Here is a 13,528-nt window from a genome sequence, read left to right on the forward strand (position 1 = left end):
TGTGCATTCCCGTCTATCAAATACGTCAATCACATTTCTCGCTCTACGCCATGTTGTAGTTGAGCACTGGTGTTATCTTATCTCATCTCATCTCGCCTTATCGATAGCCATCTTGAAAAAAGTTCTGGGGCACTTCTAACATCCCACATCATACGTCAACTCTACTCAAACAACATACGCAGACCAGTGAACAGCGCTCCAAACAGACACTATGAGCAAGAGACCAGCAGAACTACCCGAGAGCGAGACGGACCCGCGCAAGAACGGCGAGCGTCCCAGTAACATCCAGAATGACGGCGACGCGAGCGACTTCGAGGACGAATACGAAGACGAGTATGAGAGCGAGGACGAGATATTTGAGGCCGGTGTAGACGGCCGGCCAGACGAAGAAAGAGAAGCAGAAGAGCGCGAGGGTCTGTAAGCAACAGCCGCCCCGCCAGATGTACGCCGGCTGCTCATACATGCAACAGATGCGATGGATGTGGACCAAGACACCTTCATAGTTGGGCGGAATCGACTCGCTGCAGGCGAGACACTTGCGCCGGACCTCTCCACATATCAAATGCTACATACGCTAGAGTCGCCATGGCCGTGCCTCTCCTTTGACATTGTTCGCGACAATTTAGGCGACAACCGCAAGTCATACCCAGCGACCGTCTACGCCGTAGCCGGCACGCAAGCGGCGCGAGGGCACGAGAAGGAGAATCAGCTTATGGTCATGAAGCTCTCAAGCCTCTCACGCATGGAGAGAGAACACGAGGAGGACTCAGACGAAGAATCCGATGACGAAAGCGCAGATCCAATCCTCGAGACAAAGTCCATACCCCTAACATCCACCACCAACCGCATACGCGCCTTTCAATCGCCCCAAGCCACCTCCGCTAGGCCGCCCACCACTCTAACAGCATCCATGATGGAGAGCGGCCAGGTCCTCATCCACGACGTAACACCCCACCTCACCTCCTTCGACACGCCCGGCACAACCATCACCCCGCAGCAAAACAAGCCCCTCTACACCATCGGCGCACACAAGCGCTCAGAAGGCTACGCAGTCGACTGGTCCCCCCACGTCCCCGAAGGCCGCATCGCAACCGGCGATGCCGACGGTCGCATCTTCATTACCACCCGCGCGCCCAATGGCTCGTTTAGCACAGACTCTGCGCCGTTTACGGGGCATACCGGCACTGTTGAGGAGATCCAGTGGTCGCCTAGCGACAAGACGACCTTCGCTTCCGGCGGCAACGACGGGTACGTCAGGGTGTGGGACACGCGGTCGAAGTCGCATAAGCCGGCGTTGTCGGTTCCTGTGACCAGTACGGATGTTAATGTGCTCTCCTGGTCGCGACAGACGTCGCATCTGCTCGCCTCCGGCCACGAGGACGGCGAGTGGGCGGTCTGGGACCTGCGGCAGTGGCGGACGGCCGCACAGGCACAGAAAGGAGCCAACACGATCAGCAGGCCGGAGCCTGTGGCCTCGTTCACCTTCCACAAGGAGCAGATTACCAGCTTGGAGTGGCATCCCACGGAAGATAGTATTGTGCTGGTAGGCGCGGGGGATAATACGCTGACGTTGTGGGATCTAGCGGTTGAGCTGGACGATGAGGAGAGTAGGGATACGGCGGGCGTGAAGGATGTGCCGCCCCAGCTGCTGTTTGTGCATTATATGGAGATGGTCAAGGAGGGGCATTGGCATCCGCAGATTCCGGGGACGGTCATGGCGACGGGGGGGAGCGGGTTTGGGTGAGTTTATTGAGTGTTCACTGGTCGTACTTGGGAGTTTACTGACGGTCGCAACAGTGTGTTCAAAACGATCAGTGTTTGAGCTGTTATTGCTGACGGTTATGTCTACGAAGAAGAAGAAAGCAGGATCCCTGACTTGCGCAGTTTAACAACATCTCCACAGCAAATTCTAATGACCTGAGAGGAGAGTGAACACGATCGCTCCGAAGTTATCTACTGCTACTGCTGTGAACGTGGGGGAGGAGATATGTCAGCGACAGAATCGAAGTTGTGTTGCGGCCGTAGATAGGGATTGTTAAGATCGACGCGCCTACACAGCTTACATACCTCGAAGCGTAGGTAGCGGAGGATTGTTCCATTGACGGGATTGTGGCTTTCAGAAGCTATCATAAAGGGTGCCTCACGTGCGTTGAGGTGCTGATCTCGTGAAGCAAATTCATCTCGTGTGGAAAATTACTTGCCCGGCACACTTCCGGCTTTCTTTCGCTCTACGACATTCTTTCCGTGGCCCACAACCTCTGTACCAAATCTGAGATATTGAGGAGCCTCAAAGTCACAGCCGGGCCCGTTGCCGGCCTTTATCAATTACCATTCCCTCACTGCACCAAATCCAAACCTACCAAATGGCATTCGTCGTCGTCTGACTTTTCCATCCCATGTTGACTTTGTAGTCACGACATACCACCCAGACGCCTGAACCTCGGACTTCAACCGCACTACCAAGCTCATTCGGCTCGTACTGCCTGTCCGCTCTGGAACAATGGCGCCGCAAAAGGTACCGTGGGAGGTCTCTTGAAAGAACCTCACTGAGCTTGTTGCTGACCTCCCCCATACAGTTCCGTCTTCCTACTCCCCGACGCGCAGCTGTGAAGCCAGTGTGTACTCACGTTGAGATGGACCGCCTCTTCGGATCCTACCAGTGCCAACTGTGCCTTCGCAAACCCTCTCACGGCTGGGTCTACATCTGCAGGCAAGACACTCGCCCAAGCCCTCCAGCCGCCTTGCCGTCTGCAGTCGCGCCAACCTCACACGTCTCGTCAGATCCATCCAATCCCAGCCCTTCGGAGCTTATATCGTTGGGTTTCAGCAATTCCGAGATCAAGGCAGTGGAGAATGCCGTCTACACGGTCGAACAGCTCGTTAGGATTGGGAAGCAGAAGCAGCACCTCAAGAGTGTGATTGAGAGCGAGCTTGGAAAGACTGCAGACAGCCCCACATCAGCAACGTCTCCTGAAAATACACCGCCGAGTATCACGCACTCACCCCAGGACGCGTCATCCAGCGATGTCAACCACCGCAAGGACAGCGTACAACAGGAGTCCATGCCCGGAGCACACAAGATCCTCGGGAAGTTTAAGCGCAGGTTGCGGCAGGAGTCGAAAACATGCACATTCCTGTGCTGTCACTCGTGTCGTCCGTACTATAGGGACCGCATCTATACGTCGGTCAATTCAGTCTTTGCGGAAGGTGTCGAGCCACTCCAACCGAGTGACACTGCTGAACTTCGAGTGCTCGATGCAACCGTTCTCCGCAGCATCGGTATCCCTACGCCGTATGAGCTTCGCCCCGTCGAGTCCTCTCTCGATCTCGCATCCATGGCTAGTCAATCCACGTGGGCGACCCACCAGTCTGACGTTGAGTTCAAAGAACACGCGAGAAAGTCCGCCAGACGATTCTACTCTCTTCGCACCAGCTCCTCCGCGGATCCTCCGGACGCCGAACGGCCAACTCCACCAGGCCTTCGGCGCACCGTGAAACAAGCCTTCCAGTCTTTCAACGTTTTCAAAGGCTCGAGGGAGTCGTCGTCCGCGGGCTCCAACCTCACCTTGCCCCCGTCAGATAGTCAAGACTTCCGCGTGTGCGACAAGGACGCCGAGGAGGTTGACTTGGGGCTTCTACACCGCCATTCCAGAGGTCCAAGCCGACTATCCGGCACCTGTCCGGACGTCACGCCATCCGCGAGGCACAGTCGGCGGGGTAGTGTCGCGAGTGAGTCTTCTGAGGGATCGGAGGTCGAGGTTGAGGGAGGTGTAGCTCTGACCGAGGAGGCGGTGGAGATGAATATGCCGGACATCATGACCCAAGCTTAGAGATAGGAGGCGGACTTTGCGAGACAACGATAATGAGCTGTAATAACTTCCGGATGACTGGAAACGGGCGTAACGAACACAACGAACACAAAGAGTTCTTGCTGCATGTTCTGCACCTAGCAGTATGGCTTGGTCCTCCGAAACACCTCGCCAGGCACGCCTAAATATCAAACATGGCCTCCCTTGCTCGCGTAGTAAAATGTACAAGAAGGTCGATAGCAATGACATGCGGAAGCCCCGCGGCCAACGAGCCGTTCGTTTGGGTACCGTACGTAGATATGCAGGAGCCCATTGCTGAGTTGCGACAAGTCAACCACAATCTCACCGAACAACAGCAGCCGTAGCCTTCCATCGCTCCCTCAACCCCACCCCTCCCGCGACCATACCCAGCAACCCGACCCAACTCTCACTTAAGCAGCCCTCCTCCAAACTCCAATGAATTGTAAGCGGCCCATACGCCGCATTGCTGACCAAATCCCTCCACCAAAGCTCCTGCTCCGCCTTCCGCTCAATCTTGTCCTCCTTCTCCCCCTCCCCGTCCGTACTTCTTCTGCTGTGTTGTTTCCGCCACAGATACCCCAGCCTCAAGAATTCCAGCCCAACATGCGCAGCCCAAAACCGACTGCTCCACACCCACCATCGCGCCTGTCTCCTTTCGCCTCTCTCACCGACCCAGCCCTCGGACACCAGGACGCCGTGACTCGCCAAATAGGCCCCGTTTTCCAGGACCTGGTATGCAGCGTTCACGCCCACCTGCGCCCACGTGATACGTCGCAGTACCGCATCCGCCGGCGGGGAGGCCCAGGTGTCGCGCGCCCAGGCGTAGATACCTAGGAGGCCCCACAGGCGGATGAAGATGCGGAAGTCGGCGATTAGGGCCGCGAGGGATTTTAGGGAGGTGGTTGTGCGGCTGAGGAGCGCGATGGAGGTGGGCGCGGGGAGGCTGGCTATAAGGGTCTCGCCTGGCAGTAGCGCATCAGAAGCTTTGGAGGCTATGGATGCTGCGAATCGGGAGAGCCGTAAGGTCAAAAGGGGGGAGAGCCGCGCGTGGAGGAAGGCCAGGGTGTAGGAGAGGGTGCAGAGGGTGCGGTCAATGCCGGAGGGGGTGGAGAGGAGGGCGTGGAGGCGGAGGAGGAGGATGTCCGTTCTGCGGAGGAGGGAACGGGTGGAGGGAAGGTGTGGTGAGGACATTTTTGTTGTTGGAGAGGCTGGAGAGCGGATTGGGAGGTTGGAAGGTGTGAGAAGGCGCTGTCTGTGTTGTTTAACTTGGAGGTCGAACGTCGACGTTGGACCGAGGCTCTTGATGTTTCTCGGGGAGATCGGCCCGATAGGGCTGTAAGATGGGAGTAGGGGGTCATGCGGGTGACACAAATCGCCGGACTCGAAAGCAGATAGGTCTTCAGTCAGCTGAGGAAAGGTCACGAATAGAAGCAAGTCCTTATAGTATACTACCTTATGAGTGTGTTTAAGCTACAGCTAGAGGTGGAACGGCTGGGGTAAAGATCTTTAGGAACGTGGTGAGTTTACTGGATTTTAGGGATTTAGGAGTGAATCGGAAGTCCGGCGATTGGCAGTTCGCACCTAGGTAATAGAAATTGCCGGACTCTAGAAAAACAGATGGGTCTTTAGTCAGCTTAGGGAGACTATGAATAGGCGTGATTCTTCATAGTATGCTGCCATATAAACATGTGCAAGCTATACCTAGAGGTAGGATAGCTAGAGCATAGGTCTTCAGTCAGCTTAGAGAGGTTATAACTAGGCGTAATCCTTTATAGTATGCTGCTATATATACATATGTAAGCTATACCTAGAGGTAGGATGGCTAGAGTAAAGATCTTTAGAGATATAGTGAATCTAGTAGATTTCGGTGATTTAGGAGTAAGTTGTGAGTCCGGTAGTTTACGAGTCCGGCGATTTCTGTCACTTATGTGGGAGTCTGTCGGAACGATGGGGTTTTCAGCAGTGCAGTGTTTTAGTGCATCGATCACCTGAAGCGTCTTCGATCTAGGAGTTGCCCGTTTCCGTTGTTCGTATAAATGTACAGGAGTGGCATTCTATGCGGCAATACTTGTTTTGGATGAGCTTTGGATAGTTATTCTCGCGCACGAAAGTTGAAATAGTTTGTTGGATATATACAAGTCTGTAGCCATGAAGCCTGCGGAAAGAATACGAATAGCAGCTTCTCTAAGAGACTCTAGGTGTACTGTTTCTACACACAACACTAGTACACCGTCTTGGTCGGGTGTCTCCTGAGAATAATATGCGCGAAAACGTAAACGCCAATCCCGAACGCACACATCCCAGCGACAACACCAAAGCCCAAGAGATACTTCGGCGCGTCTGTAGTAGGGAAAAGATACGCGCCATAGATCTGAGCAAGATTTCCGAGCGCGTTGACCAGCGCAAGAGAGACGGCGCGTGTCTCTTGCGGCATGGCACCGAAGGTCGAGGCGCAGTACGACAGTGCGAGCCCGTTGGACGCCCAGAGCCCTGTGGCCATGAAGACAAGGAGCACGTACCGCGCCGTGAAGTTGTAGACGAGGCAGATAACGATGGCGCAGATGAGGGCCAAGGTGAGCCAGCTGGCAATGACGAGGCCGCGGACTTTGGGATACTTATCGCAGAAGTAGCCAGTTGTTAGAACGGCGACGAAGGCGACGGCATAGATTGGGACTGTCATGTATTGCGCCATTATCGCGGTGTAACCCAGGCCTCTGACTAAAGTCGGATAGAAGTATGAAAGAGTGGACGAGCCGACGATGACCATATAGCCGGCCACCATCATCCAGACACGCCAGTTGGTGACGCACTGCTTCAAGGCTTGTAACGAGGTGAGCTTGGGCGCGCCTTCAACCCGGGCGGTCACGTTGTCGGCGGCGAGGCGGGCAAGAGCGACGTGGCGCTCACGATCGCTGAGCCGCTTGGTGGTGGCTGGGAAATCGAGTAGGATGAAGTGGGCGATAACCGCCCATACAATTGTGGCAACACCTTCGACGATCTAACAACGACAGTTAGGCTCGTGAATCCGAAATAATGGGCTCGAGCATAACTTACGAAAAGCCATCTCCAGCCGCGGATCCCATGAGCTCCGTCCAGTCCCCCTGTGATGGCCCCCGCCAAAATGCCTCCAAAAGCGCCGCTAAGGACAGCAGCAGAGATATAGACAGCGAATCGCTTGGATTGTTCGTTCTTCTTATACCAGGAAGACAGGATGAAGAGAATGCCGGGTGCAAACCCCGCTTCAAACATGCCGATAATGAGGCGGAGGGCGATGAGATGCTTGTAGGACTGCGCGGCGGCCATGACACAGGTTGCTGCGCCCCATAAGACCATGATAGTCGGCAAAAAAATGGACGGTCGCGACTTGGCCAAGATCATATTGGAGGGGACCTCGAAAAGCACGTAGGTGATGAAGAAGACCACGAGGATAATTGAGTACTGGTTCGAAGTAAGGCTCAGGTCGTCCGCCATTCCTGCGATACGTGCATTCCCGATATTGGTCCTGGTGGCTCAGAGTCAGAGAGAGTATAGCAAGGATAGAGGGGAGGGGGAGCTACCTGTCCATATAGGACAACAGGTACATAAGCCATATCGTGGGAAGAAGGAACAGATCGATCTTCCTCACAAGGGCCTTCTCTTCCGCCGCAAATGCAGCCTTCTCATCTTCGGTCTGAGGGATCTCCTGTTCAATCTGCTCGATGTCTTGCTTCTTCATATCGTCGACTGGGATACCGCCGATACTGTTCTCTCGGAAGTTGTTCATTGTAATGATATGTGATCGACACTCAGGAGAGGATCAGAGCCTCTTCAAGGAAGGATAAGTAAGACCTCGAGAGAGCAGATGGAAGCGGATTATTTCGTGACTTGAAGAGGAAATAAGAAATGGATGCAGGGAGTTTTATAGACACTCGCCTTCGCCTCCACCCCAGACAATCCCCAGATCTGCATTGTCTATTCAGTATTCCAGGCTTCTGAACCGAGCATGAGTCGCCCTGGTCGCATTCCGGGAGGCGCTGCGACAGGCGGCGCCACCGCTTAGCCAAGCTCCATTCAGAAAACCATTTACCTTGCCCTGCCCATGGATGTCCCCATGGAGCCCCGCTTGCTGCTCCATGCGGAGACGAGGTCACCGGCAAGTGGCAGACTGGGTCCGCCAACGAGGAACACCTACGGATGCCCGGGTTCTCCGGCATCAGCTCAAGGCCTGGGCAAGCCAGAGCCGATTTGCTGGAGCGAGTCCGACCCCAGAGTGCGTGCCAAGGGCCATGCAAAAAGCCGGTTGCCGCGTTGAAAGCTAGTTTTGGCCATGGAGCTGGATAGCCCCTAAGCACAATCCGTAAATCAAAGACACCTTAGGCAATGAATGCACTCGAAGAGCTAAGGTGCTGAGCACCTTTTGCCCTCTACTATGTGAGATTGGTCTAGCTGCTCCACAAATGACAATATCGTGAGTCCAGTCCGATCGTGAATCTAGTATTGAATAAGCTACAGCATAGATGCGGCAAAGCACTTTTAGTGGGGCTCTTGTGCCGTTTCGCACGGGGCGCAAGGCTGGCGGCGGAAAGACCGAAGGCGGCGGCGGAAACCCCAGAAATTGTTGCCGTGTCGGGGCGACATCCAGAAGCACCGGCGCCTCGCCTCGAGGTCTCCTCTTGCAGACGCACGCATCCAGCGCAATTCTCTTCTCCGCAGCACCAGAAGAAGCGCACTTCTTTCCTTGAAGCTGCTAAACACAGCCCGATCGGCCTTCTGAAATCCGGACATTGATTCCGAGCGTCATGATAGCGGGGATGTTGTCTACGAACGGCTCCGGTAGAGTGGTCCTTGTGGAGAAAGACCGGCATCAGGAAGAACTCCTGGTAAATGTTTTGGAGGTTATATATGCAGCTGTGGGCAGCGCTGGTCTTCAGTCTTCGTTGTTCCTCATAAGCTCTTCTGCTCCACTACTGATTCTCAATCACAGTCAGCGTCACCCCCGCAGCATCACTTACTCATAGAATCCCCCTTCATCCAAACTCGAGACCATCAACAGAAAGAACGCAATGACCATGAACGGCACAAACGGTGTAAACGGCTCTTCCCACGAAACGATGGCAGACGAGGCGATGCCCTTCCTCACGACCCAACCACCAGCGGACCAGAACTGGGCCATAACACTCAAAGATAAGGTCATAGCGATTACAGGCGCAAACCGAGGCATCGGCCTGGGCATAGCAGAAGTCTGTCTCGCCAACTCCGCCAAAATTGTCTACTCTCTGGATCTCATGGATCCTAGCGAAGACTTCTTCGCGCTACAAAAGAAGCACCCCAACTTCAAGTACATCCAGACGAACGTGACGGTCGAGTCCAGCGTCGAGTCCGCCATAAACAGCATCGTTGAGGCCGAAGGCGCAATCCACGGCATGGTCTGCAACGCCGGCATGACGAAGCACCAGCCCGCGCTGAACTTCTCCCGCGAAGAGGTCGAGAAACTCTTCAATCTCAACGTCTTCGGCGCCTTTTCCTGCGCCCAGATCGCGGCGCGGAAGTTCATCGAGCTCGGCGTCAAGGGCAGCATCGTCTTTACCGCGTCCATGACCTCGTACCGGCCCAATCGCGCAGCGCCGTCGGCACCGTATGGCGGCACTAAGGCTGCGGTCCGCAACATGACGCATACCCTTGCGATGGAGTGGGCGAAGCATGGGATTCGTGTCAACTCAATATCGCCTGGCTTCGTGAGGACGGCTATGACGTACTATGTAGAAAGGGCGCCAGACTGGGATCTGAAGATGGTAAGTGAACTAATCCCTGTCGTATGGGTACAGCTACTAACAAAACTCCCAGCAATACTACGGTGGTATGCCTCGTCTAGCAATGCCTCAGGAGCTCGGAGGCGCGTACGTTTACTTGTTGAGTGACACTGCGTCGTACACCACTGGCATAGATATTCCCATCGCTGGCATTGTTGGTGCTTGGTAAAAGTTTCACTTCGTCGAATGTGGCGTCTGTGCATTGTAAATACCTGGTCAATGGTTGATAGAGGCATCAGGCGTTCGATATGGCGTTGCAGGAAAACGTACTCCCAAGGTTCTATTATGTCTACTATGTTCAATAGCGTTTTGGTGACCCTCTCAGTTTAGGGCTACAATGACCAGTTCGAAATACGTGACATATGCGTTTCCCGCTGAACAAGTACGCCGTCCACCGGGTTGCACTGGAACAGCGACAGGTCCACTTTACGGTCAAGGGCCATCCGAAATGGCGGTTGCCGCATTGAGGGCTTCTCGTAGGCCTGGAGGTGGACAATCAGAAGGACAGTCCACAAATCAGAAACACCTTACGTGAACGATGCATTAAAGTGCTAAACTGCTGGACATCTTTTACTCTTTATCGCATAGAGTTAGTCTAGCTGCTCTACGCTCGACAGGATTATAAGTCCAGTTTAAACGTGAATCTAGTATTGAACGAACTGGAGCAAAAACACGGCAACGAACGTTTCGGGTGGCCCTTCGGTCTGCTAGCGCGAAGTCATCATCCGCCTAAACGCGCCGTTTCGGCCAGATGCCTAGCCCTTGGAGCTCCATGCTCGTCACAGGATGCAGATTTGAAGGAAATGACAACAAGAGATGCATCCAAGCATCAGCTGCGGGCCCTGTTCAGAATGACGAGGAAACAAAATGTATCTCGAATCCGCTTCATCCCCTCCTCCGTCACCCCATATTCAGGGAATGTGTAGCAAACGGCATCCGGTGTTAGGTCCAGAATCCGATACCGACCATCCTTGTTCAACATCCATTCCCGGCGGGCACGCGCGGCCCATTCTACGTACGCCCAAGTCTTTTGAAAAGGCACATCGCCTCTGTACATCAGATATTCCTTTCGAATTTCCTGGAGTTCGGAAATGGAAGGGGCGGTGCCGAATCTCTTCGCAAGCGCCGTCTGGAGGATAACATGCTCAGCCTTGGTCACACGGAGGGATCGGTCTAGGGAGAGGTATCGGCTGAGTATGACTGATAGATCGTGCGGATCCTTGCCTGCGACTGCCTTTCTCGTTGCATGGTCCCGAAATCCAGGAATCTAGCTTAATCAGCATGTGGTCCATAACGACACTAGGACATAATGTATATACCTTGTATGCATCCTTGGGCGGCTTTGCTTGAACCGCTGATACCGTCGGTTGAGTAGGTATCGTCGATGGAGCAACTATAGATGGCTGTCTTCCGTTCTTCTGCACGTAGCTGTTGATGGTCGATCGCTTGTTTGCTCGCTCTCTGAGTTCTTCGTGATCGTCGTCACCATCGTCAGGATTTGAAGCAGCTACCTGTGAGCACGGTGTCAGTCACACGAATATCATCAGGATGAGAGCAAGCACGCCGTAACACAGTCAATGGCTTCAATATGTTCGCGTCATCGTCCTTGCGTCGCAACGGGGCCTCCAATTCATCCCAGTTGAAGCTGGTGGGTTTAGGCTTCCTCTTCTTCTCATGTGGTTGCATGGCCTCACACACTGTTAGCATGCGGAATATACATGGTGTGTGGTACATGTAGTCACTTTAGCGGTATCATCAGCTGAGCGTTTGTTGGCAGACGTCGACATGGCGATGACTACGATGGTGACTTGTTGCTTCTAGATAAGGTGTTCAAATCTTGTTGTTGAATGTTCTAAGAGGGAAATGAAGAGAAGTTTCAGCATTTTAATGGTAACCGGGACCGCATTCACCAACACAGAGCCCCACGTGCGTGATATGTGCACGTCTTGCGGATCAAGTGCGCTATTCGCCAATCATACAACAGGTCTACATACGGCCTGCTGGCTTCAATTCATCGGCCGCTCAAACGTGCCGTTTCAGCCAGATTCCTGGCCCTAGGAGCTCCATGCTCATCGCCTTTCTTCTTCTCGTTGGCCAACAGAGACATCGCATACGGGGCAATCCAGACGTCCGGGCCTTTCTCTTCTGTGCTAGTGCGATGCCTTGCGATTAAAGACCGTATTTGTTTGACCACACCAAGGTTCGATGAAACAGTGGTGTTCCTGTTTGCCCAGCCGTAGAAGAATACAGACTTGTTGATATCGGTGAGCTCTGGTGCAACGGCATCGACGACCGGTGGCAATGCTAGATCATTGAAGTCAACGTCAACCACCTTGATCGGCAGCTGTAGTCCAGCGGGGACTGGATGGATCGAAAGGGCCTGGAATTCCTTGCGCAGGGCCTCGGCCGATTTGGTGGCATCTTCACCCACAACGATTGCCATTCTCGCCCTCTCAGAATCAGTGCCGATTTTCTGTGTGAGTCTGCGCATGTGCTCAGCAGCCTTGGCAGTGCATACAAGCGGATGCCCCTCCAGAGCCGGATACACGAAGGTAGAGAGAAATGGCTCCTTCTCTTCCGCCTTGATCTGATCCAAGATCTGCCGATGACGTCGTAGTTCCTGTGGAATCTTGACATGGCATATGTCCGAAGCTAGCGCGATAAGGATGGTACAGTCGATATTCAACACGTGGGAGAAGTCCTCGAACTCGTCGATCATAAGATTTTGCAGAACATCGTCGAGAGCAGGCGGATCCTCGAGCTCGTCCGCACACTGCACGATAGCACCTGTCGCCCGGATCCTGTCGAGCACAGCATCTGTCTCAGCGCTCATGCCCGTCTCGAGACGGGTAAAGATGAAACGGATACGGGGGACGATCAGCTCTGCCTTCGCAGCATTTGCTAGGTCTTCAGCAGTGCGTATCAGCAGAATCTCGTCAGCGTCACTTCCATCGCTGAGGTTATGCTGGTCCTCTCCTTCATCGTTCTCGTCTGAAGAGTACCCGTTTTGCCAGCCCTGCTTCGCTAAGTCGAACAGTACTCGCTTCTGAGTAGTCGTGCTAACTTTGATCCATTCGGAGCCTCTTTTGGTAACGACATCCACGAGTACAGCCGATCGGTCGCCTTTCTTGACTTTTGCTTTCGAGGACTGCATAGGTGCCCCGTAGAACCATCTTCTCAGTCCGAGAAGGCCAGAAGATTGCTTCGCGGCAGCCCAAACCGCTTCGTAGAACTTGAGGTTGGAGCTGTCAAGCCTGTTCTGAACGTTCTCTCCGGCTGCCTCGAGCCTGTGTAGCTTCTCTAAAGCCACGAACTCAGTCTGGATCTCGTTTCGGAACGTCCTGTACGGAAGCGTGCGCTGTCCCTTACTTTCCAAGAACTGAAAGAATCGGTCAAGCTCATCTAGGATAGCCTTACACCGGTCTGTATGTTCCTGAACTCGTAGGATAGTCGGTGCAGCACCGTGAGCACCTCGATTGCGTGCTACAAGTGGCTGTTCATCCAAGTGTATTCTCTGCACCTGAGTTTCGACTGCCATTTTGACTGATTCGTGGAAAGATACTCCAAATCGATGGAAGGCCTTGGCTAACAAACGCTGGAAGCCGAAGAGTGCGCAGAAGAGTATTTTTCTGAATTGAGGTATGGCCCGAACTTTCTCTCTCTATACAGGTTTCTCGAACTTGCAAGAGATGCTCAGCCTGAAACAGACCGAGTTGAACTACGGATCCCAAGTGGACAAGAAGAGCAGTACAGATTCTCGATATCTATAGCAGAAATGGGCCAAACTAGGCAGAATTTACTCAGGCGGACTCTTGTATGACTGGTCGTGCTTTTGCCCCGAGTGTACTCGAGCAAGTGGGTTTGTGATAGTCAGCCTTCGCAGGGAGATGATCTTGCCTTGAGACAACC

At 53.8% G+C, this 13,528-nt stretch overlaps 6 protein-coding genes across 6 annotated transcripts; 3 read left to right on the forward strand and 3 right to left on the reverse strand.

The window, feature by feature from the left end:
* Nucleotides 1–211: 211 nt before the first annotated feature.
* Nucleotides 212–1,822, forward strand: W97_08838 (uncharacterized protein; the record flags this gene model as incomplete). Its single annotated transcript, XM_007786705.1, has 3 exons — nt 212–413; nt 471–1,740; nt 1,798–1,822. 3 exons carry the CDS (start codon nt 212–214, stop codon nt 1,820–1,822), a joined length of 1,497 nt encoding a protein of 498 aa, XP_007784895.1.
* An 811-nt stretch (nt 1,823–2,633) lies between these two features.
* Nucleotides 2,634–3,830, forward strand: W97_08839 (uncharacterized protein; the record flags this gene model as incomplete). The annotated part of the gene is made up of 1 exon (XM_007786706.1): nt 2,634–3,830. The coding sequence occupies one exon, from the start codon at nt 2,634–2,636 to the stop codon at nt 3,828–3,830; it is 1,197 nt and encodes a 398-aa protein (XP_007784896.1).
* Nucleotides 3,831–4,151: 321 nt separating this feature from the next.
* On the reverse strand, nt 4,152–5,021 carry W97_08840 (uncharacterized protein; the record flags this gene model as incomplete). Its single annotated transcript, XM_007786707.1, has 1 exon — nt 4,152–5,021. The coding sequence occupies one exon, from the start codon at nt 5,019–5,021 to the stop codon at nt 4,152–4,154; it is 870 nt and encodes a 289-aa protein (XP_007784897.1).
* Nucleotides 5,022–6,051: 1,030 nt separating this feature from the next.
* W97_08841 (uncharacterized protein) lies at nt 6,052–7,593 on the reverse strand (the record flags this gene model as incomplete). Its single annotated transcript, XM_007786708.1, has 3 exons — nt 6,052–6,828; nt 6,885–7,332; nt 7,388–7,593. The coding sequence occupies 3 exons, from the start codon at nt 7,591–7,593 to the stop codon at nt 6,052–6,054; spliced, it is 1,431 nt and encodes a 476-aa protein (XP_007784898.1).
* Nucleotides 7,594–8,878: 1,285 nt separating this feature from the next.
* On the forward strand, nt 8,879–9,788 carry W97_08842 (uncharacterized protein; the record flags this gene model as incomplete). The annotated part of the gene is made up of 2 exons (XM_007786709.1): nt 8,879–9,601; nt 9,654–9,788. The coding sequence occupies 2 exons, from the start codon at nt 8,879–8,881 to the stop codon at nt 9,786–9,788; spliced, it is 858 nt and encodes a 285-aa protein (XP_007784899.1).
* Nucleotides 9,789–11,630: 1,842 nt separating this feature from the next.
* W97_08843 (uncharacterized protein) lies at nt 11,631–13,157 on the reverse strand (the record flags this gene model as incomplete). Its single annotated transcript, XM_007786710.1, has 1 exon — nt 11,631–13,157. The coding sequence occupies one exon, from the start codon at nt 13,155–13,157 to the stop codon at nt 11,631–11,633; it is 1,527 nt and encodes a 508-aa protein (XP_007784900.1).
* Nucleotides 13,158–13,528: the final 371 nt, after the last annotated feature.

Source organism: Coniosporium apollinis (assembly GCF_000281105.1).
Source record: "Coniosporium apollinis CBS 100218 chromosome Unknown supercont1.65, whole genome shotgun sequence".
Taxonomy (NCBI): Eukaryota; Fungi; Ascomycota; class Dothideomycetes; genus Coniosporium; species Coniosporium apollinis.